The 21,236-nt window shown below is 34.2% G+C and overlaps 1 protein-coding gene across 2 annotated transcripts in view; it reads left to right on the top strand.

Annotated features, from left to right (window-relative positions):
- The window catches only part of ttbk1a (tau tubulin kinase 1a), a 54,504-nt gene that overhangs the window by 7,373 nt on the left and 25,895 nt on the right, over positions 1-21,236 (top strand). For both annotated transcript variants that reach the window (XM_056468221.1, XM_056468222.1), the window contains exons 2-10: positions 2,142-2,294; positions 7,586-7,733; positions 12,030-12,103; positions 12,376-12,516; positions 12,636-12,740; positions 18,084-18,149; positions 18,239-18,331; positions 18,651-18,776; positions 20,022-20,176. In XM_056468221.1, the coding sequence (XP_056324196.1) occupies positions 2,226-2,294; positions 7,586-7,733; positions 12,030-12,103; positions 12,376-12,516; positions 12,636-12,740; positions 18,084-18,149; positions 18,239-18,331; positions 18,651-18,776; positions 20,022-20,176 (977 nt within the window). In that variant the 5' untranslated portion in view covers positions 2,142-2,225. The remainder of the gene's footprint in view (positions 1-2,141; positions 2,295-7,585; positions 7,734-12,029; positions 12,104-12,375; positions 12,517-12,635; positions 12,741-18,083; positions 18,150-18,238; positions 18,332-18,650; positions 18,777-20,021; positions 20,177-21,236) is intronic.

The raw sequence follows: 21,236 nt of genomic DNA on the forward strand, positions 1-21,236 counted from the left end.
GGGCATGAGTTAGCGATTGAGCTACTGAATCTGAGCCGAGCTGGGCCCTGCATGTTTAACCAACAGAACAATGGTGCTGCATGCCAAAATAGCATGTTATTGGGTTCTAATATGCATCTTTCTTAGTTGCACCCTAGTTTAACTGAAGGTGACTCCAAAATTGAGCCTTAGAGTAAGGTTTCTTTCCTGTATTAAGTTTTGTGTGTGTGTGTGTGTGTGTGTGTGATAATACTGTAGAAGTTTAGGGTACATGTTTTAGTGGGACAAAGGTATTTAAGTCTTTATGAATCCAATGAAAAATACATTTTATTGTTAAACATCTGGAGCTCGACCAGTATTGTTCTTATATGACTAAAGCTGGCTGTTTTTATGTTGGGCTGGTAATTAATAAGCAGAATAGTTCTTTATTAATAGTTTTATTTATGTTTTTTAAGTCATTTCTGCAAATTATAAGCTTTTAGTTGCTGTACCCTTGGAAGTAAGTTTGCTAATCAGTGATTTATGCTTTGATGTTTTCAATTTGCTTATCCATTTCGGCCACAATTTTAGTTTAAATGGGTGGTCCACTACAATATCATATTTTGTACTTTACTTCATGTGTAATGTAGATGTGTGAACCTAAACAACATCTCTGAGTGTAAGATGCTTAGTCCAGTCCAAACGCTGCTGTTTTCACAGAGGTTGTTCTGGTTCTGTATTTGGGCTTCCAGAGGACATGACACAAAGAGAGAAGTGCTTACAATGTAAATTTAATTATGTTCCTGAGAATTATAAAAAAATATATAGCTAGCATTTGACAAAGGATGCTGTGTATTGTGAGCTACAACCTGTAAGTATTTTTATTTGTTAAAAAGGATCTATTACATTCATAGTGTCTAGCGTTAACGATATGTTATAGCAAGGATGTAAACAACGGGAAATGCTGTTTGACACCAAATTCATATTTATCCGTCAAACCGTTGTAAACACCCACAATCTTCAGCAGCACTGCAGTGTCTCTCTGTGCTGCCACTTTCCGTGTGTTCGATATCTCCAATAATGAACTTGCAACAGATTTGTGAACGTTTCATATTACTTACACATGCCTATAACCCGAATATATGTGTAAGACACTTGTCAGATGTTATTTTAGAGAACAGGCGTAAGGTTCTGCTGTGTCCTCTGTGTCATTTTCTGTCTGATTCAGGCACAAACTGATACAGCTAACAGCTACTCTGACTGACAATATTTGCATGGCGTAGAAGCGCATGCTTGTAGGGGCATGACGCTTTTCCTGGTGACGTGGAGCCGATCCCCAAATCACAGCACATTATGTTAGCTGACCAATCAGAGCCTATTGAGGGCGAGCTAGTAGCTGTATATAATCAAAGTAATAAATATGAAAAAATAAAGTGATTTTTTTTACAAATGAAGCACAAGCACACGTTGCTTTGCATCTTTTAAACCAAACCAAGACTTAAAAATACACTCTGGACCACCCCTTTAAATTAGTATTCCATTTTTGCCTAACATGGGATTGGAATTCCATTGCTGTAGGGAAATAAGCAAAATGTTTCACTTTAATAGATGCTAATGCTACGGTGACTAATAAATATTTTAGGTGCTTTCATAACAGCTTTTTAAGACTCATTAAAAATACCCAGCACACTTTATGGAACCGTTTTCAGTATTTCCTCTTCGTACACTTCATAGGCTACTTGGCTTATATAGCATGTGGTGTTAGAAAAATCCTAAGTGTTTGTTTAATTGCGCTAGTGCTGTGTCTTTTTCATTCATGTGTTTTCTAGACTTTTTACTTCTGTCGTTTGTGGCTATTTTATTTTCGCAGGTATTTGGGTCAGGAAGTATGTGGGTCAAAGGATGTGCCTACTAGACTTTTTTTTTTGTCTGCTAACTGCGTAGTAACATTACAACACTTGCTGAATTTATGCCAGCATTTCACCTCTTGAATATGTATCAGTAAATAATTAATGTTCTTAATCAACCATTTCAAAGATAATCATCATCTTTGGAATGTTATGGTTTGTTGAAGTTTGATTGGCTGTTGCATGTAAATGCCAGCTCAACTGACCAATAGCACAGCAGTAAGAAGGCGATATCGATGACTAAGTAATCTAACAGATTTTGGTGGTTTTTCGCAGATAAATGGCTCATTTAAGCTGGGCGCTGCCAGAGTGCTCTCAGGGTTGCAGTGCCTAGCACCAGCTCTGCAGGACAACGCCAACATGAACGGCACTGCAGAGCAGCAGGACATTCTGCCCCCTCATTGCATGGTCAAAGATCGATGGAAAGTGGTAGGTATTATTCAGAATATCTTTACAGGACATTTTGAACACAATGAGACACACAGGTGTAATGCTGTAAGATTAATAGTGAAATAAAAATTACTCTGTACACTTTAATGAAGGGTATGATTATTTAGCTTGTTTGATTAGTTACCTCCCAGTGATGGGTTGCAGCTGGAAGGGCATCCGCAGCATAAAACATATGCTGGATAAGTTGACAGTCAGTTCATTCTGCTGTGGCGACCTCAGATTAATATAGGGACTAAGCTGAAAATAAAATAAATGAATGAATGAATGAATGATTGATTGTTATTGCACTACTATTGAATAATTTAAAACTTCATGAAATATCTATTAAATTATTGCATTAAAATAAACATCAAAAATACCCAATTCTTAATGAACGGCAAAAATAAGTCCAAGGCACTCAAAAAATTTGGCATTTTTAAGGAATAGCCATGTCAATAAAGGCTTTTTAATATCTTTTCCAATTTTTTCGAGCGCCTTGAACTTAATTTTGCTGTTTAGTCTGATGAATCCCTTACCCAAAGAGCACCGACAAGCTACCACTGATCACTTTTGTTTGATTTTAGATTCTTAATTGTTAATTATGACTTTCACTATATACTGTTCAGCAACATTTTTTTCTCATGCAGCAAATCTGCGTCTTCAATTGATTTTTGTACTAGAGGATCATGTGACACTGAAGACTGAAGTAATGATGGTGAAAATACTGCTTCACATTACAAAAATACATTTAATTTTTTTTATAATATTAACCAGCCATTTTAAAATATATATTAAATTACTATAATAAAGGTCTTATTAATTATTTATGCAAACAAAAATTTTGCTAACACTTGAAGGGGTGTTCATAAGACACATGTCATGAGTTTGAAAGAGATTCTATGCATGCTTATGACAACTGTTTTTTAAATTGTTTAAAATGTTATGATAAAACTTGACATTACTAAGACAACATAGCTTGTCATAAATCTGTCATAAATATTATTGTCATGAGGCCATTATAATTGTGTCATTAATTTTATAACAATGTCATTAATATTTTCTTGCGTTGTACTACAGTGGTACAACGTGGATTTGTCATTAAAATGTCATCGGTGATTTAACATGACAATCACATGCATAAAATGACACTGTTATCCATTTCTTAGACAAAGTAATGACACTTTTAATGAGAAATTTAAACACCAAATTAAATTAGTTTCACTTAAAAACGTTATATTGGCCTAATAACGATCATCATGATAATGACAGGTTTATGACAAGTTATGTTGTCTTAATAATGTCAAGTTATCTTAACAAAGATATCTCAAACGCAAAAAAAGCTTTGCATTTAAAGTGACATAACTGAGTGAATGCCTTGACAATTTTATGAACACCCCTTCAAGTAAAACATTACCAAACATTTCAGTAAAATATTATGTGGGCTTCTCACAAAAAATTTCATAGGTAAATATACAATAGTTAAAAATATATATGTGTTTAAGCCTCAAATCTTTTCCCCTGTGCTAGATTATACTCCGAGTAGATTATACCAAGACAACATAGCTTGTCATTGATCGGTCATAAATATTATTGTCATAAGGCCATTATAATTGTGTCATTAATTTTATAACAATGTCAATAGTATTTTCTTGCGTTGAACTACAGTGGTATAACATGAATTTGTCATTAAAATGTCATTACTGATTTACCATTGAAGTAAAACATTACCAAACCTTTCAGTAAAATAAACTGTGGATTTCTTACAAAAAAAAACTCCATGGGTAAATATACAGAAGTTAAAAATATATATGTGTTTAAGCCTCAAATCTTTTCTCCTGTGCTCCGAGTAGATTATATAACAGTAAAGCTAATCGCTCTTTTGACCTCAATCGCTGAGACTGTCTTGTTGAAAGCCATGACAGAGATACAATTCCTGAAATATTCCCAGTACAAGGGGGAAGAATATCCTCTCACATCACTGCTCAATTCCAGTCTGAGTAAATGGCTTTGAGAATCACGAGAGAACAAGACAAGTGACACTCCTGACCATCAGATAAACAGGATGACTCACGAGTCGGCTTTGCTTTCTTCTTTGTCTTATGGAAATTCATTTCTCTTTATTGTGTGGATATGAAGCTTGCAACTAATTTATGCAAAGCTGACTTACTGTCTTACTGATATGTTCATGTTTGGCAGGTTTGGTTTGATTAAAGCAAACTCTTTAAAAAAAAAGATGGGCAGAGGGCACTGAAAAGATGCCCTGTTTTTGCTCATTACAGTTCAACAAGCTCCTTGCAGCAGATCTTAGCTTAGCTTTTAAAAAGAGAACAATCTCATTTGAATTTAAAGCGCACTAAAACAGCACAATTAGTATCAAAACCTAAAAGGAGCAGTTTCAGCGAGGAATAAAACATCATTTGTGAGGTATTTTGAGTTGAAACTTCACATTCATACTCTAGGGATATCAGAAAAATGATTTAACATCTTATAAAAAGGGACATAATAGGTCACCTTTAACATAAGTGTTTTGATTTACAACATTAAAATTATTGAGAAATTAGATTGTTGCATTTTATTTTGAAATTATAATAAGAAAAGGGCCTTCATGCATGCGTCTGCCATGCTTTTAGAGGGGTGCTCAAAACCACTTACAAAATATGATTTTGCATGAATTCATAATACTGGATTAGGCTTCATATGCTCATTGTCTATATATTATATGGATTCAATTATGTTCATCTATAGAAGTTCTTGTAACTGCAACTGTGTCAGTCCAGTTTTCAGAGTTCAGTTTTGTTCATTTCAGTGTGGTTTATATTTCACTGCTGAAAGTCCAAACACTGAACACGAGGAACAAAACTTCACCAATGGTTAAGGTGTAGGAAACTTAAATAGACATTAGTATTAGTCAACCAGCATGCAGCTTCACACAATGAAACAGTGACAACAAGCACTATTAATTTAAATGTAAATATCAATGTAATGCGTGTATTTATATAGCACATTTATCATGTTTGGCCATACACCCAAAGTGCTTCACAATCATGAGGAGGGGTCTCTCCACACCACCACCAGTGTGCAGCATCCACTTGGATGATGCGACGGCAGCCACAGGACAACGACGCCAGTGTGCTCACCACACACCAGCTATAGAGGGGTGGAGAGACAGTGATAAAGCCAATTTGGTGGATGGGGATGATTGGGAGGCCATGATGGGTAAGGGCGGATGAAGGGAATTTTTGGCCAGGACACCAGGGTTACACCCCTACTCTTTACGAGAAGTGCTATGGGATTTTAATGACCACAGAGGGTCAGGTCTATGAGTTGTAAAGCTAATGATTAGCAATATTTTCAACAGGCCATAATTTGAGTGTTTGACTATAACCAAAACTATGTAATGTCATAAAAGAAACAATAAAATGGTCATTTGAACCAATTAATGGAAGCAAACCATCCAAATAATGAAAAGTTAGTTAGTTAGTTAGTTAGTTAGTTAGTTAGTTAGTTAGTTTATTTATAAAGTGCAATACAACAACAGTTGTTGACCATTGTGCTGTAAAAGTAAATTATCAAAATAAACAACAACAGAATAAAACAACATAGAGTACATTCAACATATCACACAGCCTCAAAGATAAATAACAACGCACCAGATATGTACAATAGGATCAATTTTCTCCCAATTTAATTATCTGGGAACTATTGGCATTTTCTGATTCGACGACCTTAAACATCTGCCAGATATTTTTACAGTAATAAGATTTGAAGGATAAGTCGGAGCCTGGCCAAAAACATACATTCCATTTTTAAACTCAATTCTAAAACATATCAACAACCAATTTCGGGAAACACATTAGATTTCGGATCATTTTATCAAGAAAAAAAAAAATCTAATTAATAATTAGTTGTTATATAACTGAATAAAGTTCCTCTTGATGAAATCGACTCCCAGCTTTACACTGTAAAACATGCTGGGTTTCACACAATTCCTTCATAATGTGCCAACTCAAATTGATAAAGTTAAGGTAGTATTTTTTGGAAATTTAAGTGGACATAAAACATTGAACAGTGAAGTTTATTTATAAACTAAATTCGAGAGGATCACGTGCTTATGATTGCTTGTGGCTGGTCCCGCATTATCCAATTTATGATTCACCAATCAGACGATTCCTAAGCCACTATAAATACCCTAAGTTCCATATAACAGCCATCTTCATTTTGAAGAATCCCCCCTTTCACCCCTACTTCTCCACCTTTCCTAGACGGTGGCCCAGTGGCCCAGTGGTTAGCACTGTTGCCTCACAGCAAGAACATCACTGGTTCTAGTTCTTACCAAGCCAGCCAACCTTTCTCATTTACACGTTCTCCACGTGCTCATGTGGGTTTCCCCCGGGTTCCCCGGTTTCCTCCCACCATTCAAAAACTTAAGGTAATTGACTAATCATAATAGGCACTATAGACATGCACCTAGTAAGTAGTTATCTCTCATGCTGTGTTCACACCAGACGTGGAATGCGTGGATAAATCGCGTTATAACATTTAAGTTCACTCACTTCATTCGCGGGTGAAAATCTGCTTCATTCTTGCGTATCGTGCCGCACGATGTCTATTCGCGTCTTTGCATTGACTTAACATTTAAATCACTATCGCTTGACGCGTCTTCCGCGTCTGGTGTGAACACAGCATCAAGAGCAAACACTATTTGTTTATTAGCTACTACAGCAGATGAGTTCTCGAGATCTTCCTGAGCTCAAACTCCCCTCTCGCCTTGCAAACGGGAGGGAGCCCCAGGCTCGAGGATCTTATGAGCTCAGGGCTCTCTCCCAGGACAGCATGCCAAACAAGCTTTATAATTAATCATCAGCTAAGTGTGAACTCTTGAAAAACATTTAAGTTGTCCTCAAAGCAACTCCAGAATTGTGTTGATTTAACTTATTTGAAATAAGTAGTTTGTACAACCAGCAAAAATTATGTTTTGAGTGTTGAGTGTAGCATAAATCAATAAAACAAGGGTTTTTCACATCTGCAATAGTGTGATGATGTACTGTAGAAGCATTTACGTTACAGCATTATGTGTTGAGCCTGTCGTTGTACTGTATGCCATTGAAATGCTAACATTTTTGAAGTGCTCTTTGAAGCTTTCCAAACGCTCCTTCTAAAAGATGTTGCATGCATATTTATAAAGTCCTCAAACACTGACAGCTCTTGCATTGGGAGAAGCACAACTGTTTTGCCAGAAACAATACAGAAAGCTGAAGAAGCGTTGTGTTGTGTTTGTTTTTGATCTGCAGCTGAAGAAGATCGGAGGAGGAGGGTTTGGGGAAATCTACGAGGCGCTGGACCTGCTGACTCGAGAGAATGTGGCGTTAAAAGTGGAGTCAGCGCAACAGCCCAAACAAGTCCTGAAGATGGAGGTAGCAGTTCTGAAGAAACTGCAGGGTAAGACGTGCTCATCATTAGGGCTTGGTATTATTGCTACTGTGTCAACATCACTTTGAGATTGACAAGACTGAGCTTTGTCAATAACTGAAGGCGAGATAACCGCTGAAATGCACAGGGTCATTGATGTCATGCTGTAGCTTTTGAACTCCTGGAAATAGGGTTTTGGTGTTGGAGTTTTAAGGAAAAATTGAAATATGCTCCACTTGGACACTGTCAAATACATTTTAAGCTGACATTTATAGGTTTAGTTTTGTATTTTAAAGAAATTTAAATTAATGTACTTAAACTGGAGTTTTTTATTATAATTTTCTCTTCTTGATCGAATCTTGAGGAAAAAATTGGAACATAGTTTCCAAAAATTCGTATGATCAAATATTATTTGCTGCTCAAAATGTATGCCATGAAATGAAAATAAAAATAAATGTAGTTTTGTAAATAAATCGGCCTTTCCACTTGCACATGACATTTGGACGCAACTGTTAAATACGCCCCCTTGTGGCAGTTTCACAGAACTTTCAGTTTTGTCGTGTACCATGAGAGAGAAGCTGGATTTTTGCGTTGTCCGAAATGAAGAAGTGCAAAAGCAAGAACCATTATTCTTCGTCCATTCACCATGGTTGAATGAATGAATACTAGAAACTCATAGACCGCAAACATTTTTGAATAGGAATGTAGAGACAACATAAAAAAATATTTTTTATTATTCATTTATGAATAGAAATCTTTTTTTTTAATATAAACGTTTTTTCTATTTAAAAAAAAAACAACAAAAAAAAACAATATTTCTCATCTTGCGCACACGGACCTGCTTGGACAACAATAGAATAACTTACATCACATGCGGTCAACCGGTCGTAAACGGTCTAGTCACAGGAGTTCAAATATTTTAACGGATCCGCAGCTCAAATCAGATCTGAATTTGATCGGAACTCCACGCAGCTCTAGGAATTCTCTCCACTGGAAATAAATGACTTCCGGTCTGTCGCTTGTCGTGTGCAGTAGAAAGGTGGCTTAAATTATATTTTATATACATTTTATTAATTGATTGTTTTTTTTTTTTTCATTTTAATCTTAAAATGTCACATTTTAATTTTTAAATTGCAAAGATGATTACCAATTATAATGCACTTACTGTATTTTAGATCAAATAAATGAAATAATTACGTGTACTGCACTTTGTTGTTGGTTGCTGTAAAGTGTAAGGCCAGCAGGGGGGCGTTCAACCTGCGGTCTGTGTGGGCTCTAACACCCCAGTATATTGATGGGGACTCTATACTGCTCAGTGAGTGCCGTCTTTTCGGATGAGACAGTCCCGACTCTCTGTGGTCGTTAAAAATCCAAGGATGTCCTTTGAAAAAGAGTAGGGGTTTAACTCTGGCATCCTGGCCAAATTTGCCCACTGGCCTCTGTCCATGATGACCTCTTAACCATCCCTATATCATAATTGGCTTCATCACTCTGTCTCCTCTCCACCAATCAGCTAGTGTGTGGTGTGCGGTCTGGCATAATATTGCTGTTGTTACGTCATCCAGGTGGATGCTGCACACTGGTGGTGGATAAGGAGATTCCCCCAATGTGTAAAGGGCTTTGAGTGTCCAGAAAATCGCTATGTAAATGTAAAGAATTATTATTATGATTATTTGTCAAATGTATAAAAATAAAAGATCTTGCAGACTACAAAATAAGATTTTTTTGTATCATAAATATAATAATTTAAATATAATCTAAATAAAATATGTGTGTAATATAAAGCAAAAAATTAATCTAAAACTTTTTGTAACATCTACATACAGTGGGTACGGAAAGTATTTTTCAATCTTTGTTATATTGCAGCCATTTGCCAAAATCATTTTCATTTTCCCCCATTAATGTACACACAGCATCTCATATTGACAGAAAAACACAGAATTATTGACATATAACTAAAATATCACATAGTCCTAAGTATTCAGACTCACTTTGCTGTGACACTCATTTATTTAACTGAGGTGCTGTTCATTTCTTCTGATCATCCTTGAAATGGTTCTACACCTTCACTTGAATCCAGCTGTGTTTGATTATACTGATTGGACTTGATTAGGAAAGCCACACATGTTTATAAAAGACCTTATTGATCACAATGCATGTCAGAGCAAATTTAAGGGGGTCTGAATACTTTCTGTACCCTCTGTATTAACTGAATGGTGGTCTCCATTTTTAACCATAGTTACAAAATGTACCTTTTTGTTCTTATCATACTGATTTGATATTTTTTTAGGCTGTTATATACTCATCAGAAATTGCATAAACTGTAGAATGACTAAGTCAGTCAATGCAATGTTACTAATGATATTAAAGACAAACATACAATTAGTTTTTCTGTTAAAAGAGTGTATTTATAGTAAAACATTAAATCATTTCAGTTATAGAAAAGAATAAAAGAAAGAAGAGCCCTGTCATCTTTCAAAAGCTTAATATTCGAAGATGTATGTTGGCCACTTTGTATGATTTTGTACAGCATTAATTTGACATCATCATGACTGATGTATTTATTAAAGCTGCTTTAAAGACTGTCACATCAGACTGGACTGTGTGTGTGTGTGGCACATTGTATATTTAGCAGTGTGAGTGAAGCGGCAGTAACACAGCCTACGTGACTGTGAACATGTGAAGCGTCCTACAGATCATACAAGGCCAACACACACATTCTGATGATTCACTTCAAACGTTAGTCATCAGAAAGATAAAAAAAAAAAAAGTAAACATGAAGCCCATCAAACTATAATGAGGACAGATGCATAGAAAATGACGACCAATGAGCTACATACAACTGGGGAAATTGAAAGGTTTATTTTGCACAGATTTACATAATATTAAAGGAAAATTTGCTATAATGTTATTTGAATATTATTCATATACTGCTGGTTTAATTAATTTGTTAGATTTGAGTTTGAGTTTTTGTTTTCATTTTTAGTAATTTTCATGAGTTAGCTGATGATTTATAATAAGCTTGTTTGGCATGCTCGAGAGAGAGAGAGAGAGAGAGAGAGAGAGAGAGAGAGAGCGTGCAACATCCGCCACGTAAACAATATAAACTAATATAAAACTGTGGCATATGTCACATGCATAAATCACGCCATGGACATTATATTAGGATGCCTACTGGTTTAAAAAAGCTTAGATTAAAAGAAGATGGCAAAATGAGAACTTCTGTCATAAACTATAGTAAAACAACTTGTCAAAAAGAATAAAAAAAAATAACACCCTGTGAACACATTAAATACAGAAATGGAGAAAAGAGTGCTCTTTTTTTTTTTGTTAGCTGTCAGTCAGCGCCTGCTCTTTTTTTTCCTGGTCATTGCTCCTTTGCTGTGTTCTGTGTAAATGTAGACAATTGGATAGGAGTCACTTTTAAAAGATGATGTAAGCAGCTCAGCAAAAAAATTGGATACAGTAACAAAATCGGAATTGACCATCAAGATCTGCAGTGTAAATGCAGCCTTAGAAACGCCAACCGGCCCGGCAAGGACTAGAACCAGTGGTGTTCTTGCTGTGGCGCAACAGTGCTAACCTCTGGGCCGGCGTGCCACACAATCTAGGTGAAGTGGGGTTTCTTCCAGACGAAGATTGTTGTGGAATGAAGACCGTTTATTTATAGTGACTTAGGAATCATTTGATTGGAGGATCATATATTAGCTAATGCAGGACCGGCTGTGGTCAATCATAAGCACGTGATCCTCTCGAAATTAGTTTATAAATAAACTTCAATTATTATTTCAACTTATTTGATAGGAAAATGTTTTTTTCATTTGATTGTTTGTTTTGTAATTTTTTAACAAACAAAATGTGCAATTTATGTTACACAGCCTTCATTCAAAGATTACAAAATATACAGTTATTAAAATATTACTCATTGACACCAGTGTTGTTTTGATATTATTCATCAAATAGTCATATTTTGAAGGAGCTCATCTTATTGTTTATATTTTTAGTTTTGTTTTATACTTTTATGTTTTTTGTTTTTGCTTTTATCATTTCTATTTATAGAATATTCCTGTTTAATTTGTATTTTTGTCAATTTTGAGCTTTAGTGCATTTTGTTATGTTTTTATATATTATTAATAATTTATTGTTGGTTGTATTTAAATTAGCAAATAATTTTTTATAGTATTATCATATAACAGCAATGCTACCTGACACATTCTGGTATATTTAAGTCAATATAGTTATTGGCTTTTTAAATCAACCAACACTGCTATCCTTGAATATTTTCATAATTGTCCAATCCCTGTTAATATTATTTCTTTCTTTCAGGTAAAAATCACGTATGTAAGTTTATAGGCTGTGGGCGAAACGATAAATTCAACTATGTCGTCATGCAGCTGCAGGTAAAAAATACACAAGATACAATACCATAACAATGCTATACTATAACATGATTCTAAACTATAACAATACTTTACTGTAACAATACTAAATGCAATGGAAATGGACTCATCAGCTCATGCAGAGCAACATAAACAAATAATCTTTAAAACAGATCCATGTCGGAACTGCACAACAGCTTATAGTACAGTAGATACTCATCACATACTATTTTTGTGAGTATTGGTGTTATGAATGTGTGAGGGATTCACTTACACTTTATTATCACTTTCAGGGCAGAAACCTGGCAGATCTCAGGCGAAGTCAGCCTCGCGGCACCTTTACCATGAGCACAACACTCCGCTTGGGAAAACAGATCCTCGAATCCATAGAAGCCATTCACTCTGTTGGCTTTCTCCATCGAGACATTAAACCGGTAATGTCTAATAGCTGAAATTCTTGAAAATGAAATACATGGAGAATAATAACAAGTCATTGTCATTTGGTTTCAAGAAGCGGTCTCATTTATTAAGGATGAATGGATTTTCTTTCCAGTCAAATTTTGCCATGGGAAGGCTGCCTTCAACATTCCGGAAATGTTATATGCTAGATTTTGGGCTCGCAAGACAGTATACAAACACCAATGGAGAAGTCAGACCGGTATGTTACTGTTTAATTCATTTTTAGGATTATTTAATGTTGACCTATTCAATTATTTGATGATAAATGTGCAAAAAAGGTACCTTTAGTCTCCATTGATTATAAGTTGCAGTAGGTCCAAAAAACACACATCACAATCAACTATAATGCAAAAAAGGGCTAAATGAAGGTTTGTAAATATTATTAACCTGTATTTTAGTTTGCCCATTATAAATAATTCTTTCTTTCTTTCTTTCTTTCTTTCTTTTTTTGTTACAAATGTCTAGTTTGAATACATTTATTTAAAGTTATGTGCTAAACAAGATTAGCACGTAACTTTTTTTCTCTGAATCCAAATTTGTGTGTGCTTTGTTTATTCCTCTTATATTTATATATTTCGATATATAATATTTATATATATTTTATCTTATATCTTGAATGAAATTATAGAATATGTATACGTTATCCTGATTTCTATCACCGCATTACCTTGTTTAACAATGATAACCCAAAAATTGACAGAATGCTTAAATTTTATTACTTGAAAACTAAATTAGAGCGCACAGAAACTAAGCAACGTTTACATATCGGAGTCATTATTTGCCAGACTCCCGTGCAATCTGTCGGAGAGTGCGATGGGTGCGTGGTGTGTCCTTTTGGCTCAGTACCATGTCTTCGACAGTGGTGATAATTTTAGCAGTACGAGCAGTGCATGGACGACCACTCCCAGCTACACGACACACTGATCCAGTGCGTTCAATTTTCGCCATTAAGAAATCCAATCCATCTTTTGTCCACGTTTAATCAGAAATTCACAAAGAAAACGTGAAGCACAGTAGCCTTTCAGTTTTCGTAAACCTTTGATCAAACTCATATCTTCATTCGAAACCACCATTGTTATTTAAGCCTTACGCAGCTAAAAATAAATACGTCATCATTACATCATCGCCAAGGATAGTAAACAAAAGGATTATTCTAATGCACAGATTGCACTGGTTTTCCTGTATGAAATTTAGTCTTTCTTATTCTTGTATGATAAGCAGTCTTATTTTTGTATGGTATTATTATTGTTTCTTTTTTTAGACACGATGTATATAAGATATAAGATACAATATATATAAATTTATATAAATATATAAGATATATTGTTTTAATATATGTATAAAATAGGGGAGATACATTATAAAGCAAAAGTCATGTGACAAAAGTCATGTGGTATTGTTTTTATATAATTAAAAAATGGTTTCCAAATGGTACACAGTTGCAAACTGGTACACAGTTGCAGTTAAGTCCAATTGGTTCATCAATGTCGGTTTTCAATTTCAAAGCAATACGTCAAAAAAAAGCCAAAAATGCTAAGATATTTGATGTCAAAATCTCGACATATGACTTCCACACATTTATGCCCTATTGACCACCAAAATAATGACACAAGAAGTATTAGAATAGTAAAATTTTATTCATCTGAAAGCTTCAATTCTGAATTGTAAATTTACACTTGGTATCTCTAAAATGCATGTTAGCTACCTTGTTGTCAAAATGACATCAAATTAACATCGAAATTGGCTGAGTTTTTGATGTCAATTAGATGTTGTTTTCAATATTCAATATCAATTCAATATCAATATCAATTTCAATATTCAATTCACAGGAAATCGATTAGCATTTTTGACATGTTTTTTGATGTCATTTTGACATTAAAGTGCCTGCTGGGAGATGGTATTGCATATTAACTATGTTTATAAATAATATTTTTACTGTTAAATCGTTACAGCTATCTGTTAAAAGCTGTAATGGAAAGTTATGGTGACAAATGACCTTAACCTTTCCGAATTTGATTCCAATGCAATAATGTGCACCTTTTGTGATGCTGCTTTGAAACAATAATTATTGTGAAAAGCGCTAAACAAATAAACTTGAAGATGGTTGCTTGTGAAAATCCCAGTAGATCATCAATTTCTGAACAACCAGAACTTCATCTTGACCACATATACTGTACATGTCTACTTGCATTGAGCTGCTGCAACATGATTGTATGATTAGATATTTATGCTAAAAAGCAAAATGAATAGGTGATACCTAATAAAGTGGCCATTAAGTAAGTTTCTATAAAAAAGTAACTTAATCTGCAAAATATGGTAAATATTTCCTGCATTGCAATTGTGAATAATATGACACTTCTGTCATTCAATATTATTGATCACAATACTGCCATGATATTAGGTTGTCTTTTTATTGACCCCAAAGGTGTGCTTTTTTATTAGGAAATGCCTGAGATTTATTGGAGCCATAAAAATGCTTTATTCACTATAACTGTGCATGTTGGCAGAGAGACAAGCCGAGAGCTCATGAGAGGGTTATAGAGCATTCTGAATCAGGCGCTGTAGCTTATTTTAGCTCATCACAAGGAGCTCTTCATTCGCACATGTTCCTCTCCCTTCCATCCTGCACACACCATCTCTCTGTTTCTCTGTATGTGCAGGTTTTAGTGCAGCGGTATGAATATTTAATAAGGCTGCATGCATCAGTGAGCAATGCCTCCAGGTTCAGCCTGAGAGGGTTTAATATTTTCAGCCCATCTCTCTCTCTCTTTCCCACTCTCTCTATTTCTCCCTCATTCTCTTCCGCCTTTCCCTTCTGCACAGCTGAGTCAGCGGCACTCATCGATTCAGGCAGAAAACTGAGCATAATCAAAGAGAGTCTACTCTATCTATCTATCTATCTATATATATATATATATATATATATATATATATATATATATATATATATATATATATATATATATATCTGTCTGTCTGTCTATCTTTCTGTCTATCTGTCTGTCTGTCTGTCTGTCCATAATAATAGATAGATAGATAGATAGATAGATAGATAGATAGATAGATAGATAGATAGATAGATAGATAGATAGATAGATAGATAGATAGATAGATAGATAGATAGATAGATAGATAGATAGATAGATAGATAGATAGAGAGACAGAGATTGCATTATGAAACTACTAACCTCTATCCATCCATTCATCCGTCTTCTTGTCTGTTTGTTCATCCATCCATCAATCCATCCATTCATCCATCCATCCTTTCATCCATCCATCTATATGTTTGTTTGTTTGTTTGTTTGTTTGTTCGATCCATCCATCTTCCTGTCTGTTTGTTCATCTATCCATCTATTCATCTACTTTTCCATTTGTTCATCCATTCATCATCCTTCCATCTATCTATCCATAATGATAGACAGAACAATAGATATGAAACTATACTAACCTCTATCCATCCATTCATCCATCCATCCATCTTATTGTCTGTTTGTTCATCCATCCTTCCATCCTTTCATCCATCTATCTACTTGTCTGTTTATTCATCCATCCATCCCTCCATCCATCCAGTAGTGCTTCATATTTATAATAATTTCAGGATTATAAATAGTTTTGGTGTCCTCATAACTGTAAATGTCTCCTACAATTAGGTCATATATTTGTTGATTTTTATTTATTTTTAATCATAGCCCATTAAAAACAGAAACTTGTCTTTTATACTAATGTTTTCATATCGAAAACCCTTTGATGTACATTGCATGAGTTCATTTGGTTAATTTTGTCTGATGCAACCTGACATTTATATTTGCTTATTCTTTTGTTTCACCATCTTGTCTTATTTTTGCAGTTTTCGTTTGGGGTTTTAAGTTATGACGTGCATGTCTGACGTATTTCTCCATCTGTTCCCTTCTCCCCCACACTCTCACCAATGGAAAGACTTTCATTGTGAGTGACTTCATGGAGTTTTCATCTCTTTTTTTTGCTCACCTTTCCATAATGCTGATTTGAAACCATCCAAACGATCCATTTAGCAGCATGCTAATACTGAATTAAGGACTAACTTTAATATTTTGTTGTGTGTAAACATACTTATTCTGATCTATATGTATTAAATTAAAATATCTGACCCTGGACCACGAAGCCAGTCTTATGTTGCATTGATATATTTTTGACAATATTTATTATTAGAAACTATCAAAAATTATTAGAGTATTAGGTAAAGATCATTTTCCATGAAGATATTTGTATTTTTCCTACTGTGATTATATTGAACTCAATTGTTGATTTCGTAATCTGGATTAAGCATTTTGTTTTAGACAACTATAAGGGCGGTTTTTCTCAGTATTTAGGTTTGTTTTTCAACCTTCAGAGTCCAGATTTTCAAATAGTTATATTTAAGCCAAACATTGTCCTACTTTAACAAAGTATACATCTATGAAAAGCGTATTTAAGTAATGTAATGTGTATTTATATAGCGCATTTATTATGTATGTTTTTACACCCAAAGCGCTTTACAATCATGAGGGGAGGTCTCTCCACACCACCACCAGTGTGATAGATAGATAGATAGATAGATAGATAGATAGATAGATAGATAGACAGACAGACAGACAGACAGACAGACAGACAGACAGACAGACAGACAGACAAACAGATAGATTGATTGATTGATTGATTGATTGATTGATTGATTGATTGATTGATTGATGGATTGATTTATTCAGCATTTATGTAATGGATCAATCTCAATGTCCGAAACTGACACTTATGACTGATTTTGTGGTCCAGAGTCACATATATGCAAGAATAATTGATCATAATAAGTTTTGTTGCATTTTAAATTATTACTTCGCAGAATTATTTCATTTGAAGGATATTGGTGAATGATAAATATTTAATATAAAAATTTATTTCATTATTCCTCATTCAATTTAGTTAAAAATTTGTGTTACAAGATTTTTCATATACAGTTCTATGACTATGGTTGAATTTATTATCTGATCCAAATAAGATTTATATATTAAAAACATGCTATTGAAATGTCTTTTTGAGACTGTAACGTTTATGTTTAGCAAAAGTGCAGTCAATGTAATTGGCAACAAAAGAAATCAGTACATTGACTGCATTCAAATGAATATAATTAGTCCTCAAACAGACGCTACAGAAATGGTCATTTAGTTAATCATAAAGTAAACAGCAGTGCAGGTTTGTGAGCGAGCTCCATTGGAAATGTACACAGACATTCAAGTACATAAATGATGGAAGGTGTTTACCTTGCGTGTTTGATGTTGTGGAAGAATAGAGCAATATGTTTATGGTAAGGGTTTGTATTGTCCACTGTGTATGTCTTTCTCTTATTGGTACGTTTTATTTAAACAGTAAACAAAGAAGTAATGCATACAGTGCAGTTATAATAAACAGTATTATTTTTTTCGGATTTGTTTTATGATTGACGTATTATATAGTGACAGTTCAAAGTATTACAGATGACAACAAATTCATCTATTTATAACAGTTTTTCCTAATACATTTCTGCTTTTAGCCCAGAACTGTTGCAGGATTTCGAGGGACTGTTAGATATGCATCTGTGAATGCACATAAAAACAAAGTGAGTGCTTAATTTATGTCTACTCTGTATTTCAATCAAAATATAATTCACTTAAAAAATAATAATGCATTACTTTTTTGTTTTTCTAGGAAATGGGTCGCCATGATGACTTATGGTCATTGTTTTACATGCTGGTTGAGTTTGCTGCTGGGCAGCTGCCGTGGAGGAAAATCAAGGACAAGGTGCTCTGCTGATTTGAAAATCAGTGTTTTTAAATATATTTTGTCTTATTCAATTTAATTTGTATTGTATTTCTTATGTTGCATGGATATATTTTTGACAATATCTGATATTAAATTGTATGGGTCAAAATATTGATTTGACTTTAATGCCAAAAGTCATTAGAGTATTAAGTAAGGATATTTGTACATTTCCTACTGTAATTATATTGAACTCAGTTATTGATTTAGTAATCTGGATTAAGCATTTTGTTTTAGACAACTATCAGATTGTGTCAAGACAACATTGTTGAAATCTTCTGTTGTTATATGCATCATTCAGGAGCAAGTGGGTCAGATTAAGGAGCGCTACGATCATAGGATGCTTCTCAAACACATGCCGTCAGAGTTTAATGTCTTCCTGGAGCATGTTTTAGCCCTTGACTACTATACCAAACCAGACTATCAGGTACCTACAAACTCAAGAAATGTAATATTTATTGTACCAGTTGTAATATTGTTGTATTACAATGTATGTATTAGTACCAGACAGACATGCATACAATTATTACAGTGAATTTTCTTTTGGAAGAAAAAGATTCAGGAAAAAGGATTCTCTGTTTTACATATTTTACATATTTATAAGAAAATAAATAATAAACAAGATAATAATAATAATAATAATAAATAAATAAAAACAGTAAAATTTGAAAGGCTCTATTAAAATATTTTTTAAATATATATATATTTTTAATATAAAATATTTATATTAGTATTCACAATATTCAATGTGTACCACTTAGGGCTGCCACATACTGGAATTCGGTACCAATCAACACTGAAGTTTTAAAAAATGTCCATTTCCCGCTAATATTTGAGCACTATTGAGCACGTTCTTAAACAGCGCTGATTTGCTATTGTGTTGATATGCTCAACAGAAATGACTGTAGCCGAGAATGTCATCAGTCAGTCACAGAACTGACCGCTGTTTACTCAGTGTAACCACAGATACAGCGACACTGAAGTGTTTCAAAATCACGTCGATCAGCTGGTTTGTCTAGAAGCTGACATACGAGCGATCCACTGATGAGTCGCGGCTTTAAAACGATGAGGTGTCTGTATCTGTGGTTACACTTTGTAAACAGCGGTGAGTTTTGTGAACTGATGACCTTCTCAACCAATCACTGTCATTTCTATTGAGCACGTGAACACGTGAAAATTCAATGTGTGATAGGAGATGATTCCCATCTTCTGAGGCCTTTTTTGCCCTCTGGAAGAAGGTTTAGAAGCATTAAAAGCTCTTTTAATAGATTTAAATTCACCTTTGTTCCTGAGGCAATAAGGATTTATAACCTTACATCTTAGCAAGTTTTAAACTTTTAATGTCTTATTGCTGTTTTTTCTTTTTGTATTGTTTATGAAGTTATTATGAAGCATGCTGGATTGTGTTTTTTTTATAATATTGTTTGTAAATGATCTGTCTCTTTATGTGTTTGTTGTATCATGATGCTACTGCCCTAATTTATTTGACTCTGGTGGGATTAATAAAGTTGTTTAACTTAAATAATGTTTAGCATAATATTGTATTTTATTTTTCATTTACTGTTTTTGAATAATTTTTAAAAAATAACAACAACAATAACATGTCCTAATGAATGATGGATTTCATGCTGCAGAGAGAGGTGATTTTTCTAAGGTATGTTTTCTGTGTCAGCTCCTGATGTCAGTGTTCGAGAACAGCATGAAGGAACGCATCATCACCGAAAACGAGCCCTATGATTGGGAGAAAAGTGGGACGGAGACTAACATCTCTGCTACCACACCGACAGCAGCTCAGCAGAACACGAGACCCACAGCCGCGATGGTCGGGTGAGAAATGCATGCATGTGTGAACACATCATATGTCACATGTACATGCCTGTGGATCTCTCTTTCTCTCTCTCTCTCTCTCTCTCTCTCTCTCTCTCTCTCTCTCTCTCTCTCTCTCTCTCTCTCTCTCCCTCTCTCTCTCCCTCCCTCCCTCCCCCTCTCTCTCTCTCAAGTTCAAGTTGCTTTATTGGCATGACATTTAATACAGTTTTGCCAAAGCATTTTAAATGTGTATAAGATATGTAATATATTAACATCATCAAATTAATAAAATATACAGTAAATAAGAAATAAATGATAAAACGTAATAATAATTACTACATTTGATAATTATGACAATTACAATAATAATAATAATAATAAAAAGTATAGATTATTTAAATAAGATACATGATTTTACATTAACTATTTCTTAATGTGTGTAGGGTGTATACATATTTTGCAGCTAGTTTTAGCTAGTCTCACTTGCTCTCTCTCAATTCAACTCAATTCAATTCAATTCAGTTCTATTCAATTATTTATTTTGATGGTCTGTTTGTTGAATTTAAGTTAAATTGCATCTACATGCCAACTAATTCTCATTAGGTTATAAGTAGACTGTTACGTTGGGTTTAGGGTTAATGTAAGTTGACATGTACTTGCAAAGTTTCGACCTTAGAACTTGCGACCTTAGTTGGCTAACGATGGTTTTCGGAAACGCACCCCTGGCAGATCTTTAAATCCTTTCGGCTTTCCCGGAGGTTGGTGGAACTGGCACCGTCATAACAATGATGGACAGTTAACTGAACCAATAGGCAACCTAAGAGTGGAGTGAGAAGCGGAGAAAGGAGGGTGAGGAAAATAAATACACATAAAACTAACATGGAACATAACAATTCGTATTATATTTTTCTGTATCTCTTTCTCTCTCTCTAAGTTTAATTCAGTTCAATTCTATTCAATTTAATTCAATTCAAACTTGCTTTATTGGTAGGACAAATGTATTGCCAAAGCATTTGTAATGTTTACACTGAATAAAACATATTAAATAATAAATATTATTTAATAATAAAACAATAAT

Source organism: Danio aesculapii, chromosome 11 (genome assembly GCF_903798145.1).
Source record: "Danio aesculapii chromosome 11, fDanAes4.1, whole genome shotgun sequence".
In the NCBI taxonomy this organism is placed as follows: domain Eukaryota; kingdom Metazoa; phylum Chordata; class Actinopteri; order Cypriniformes; family Danionidae; genus Danio; species Danio aesculapii.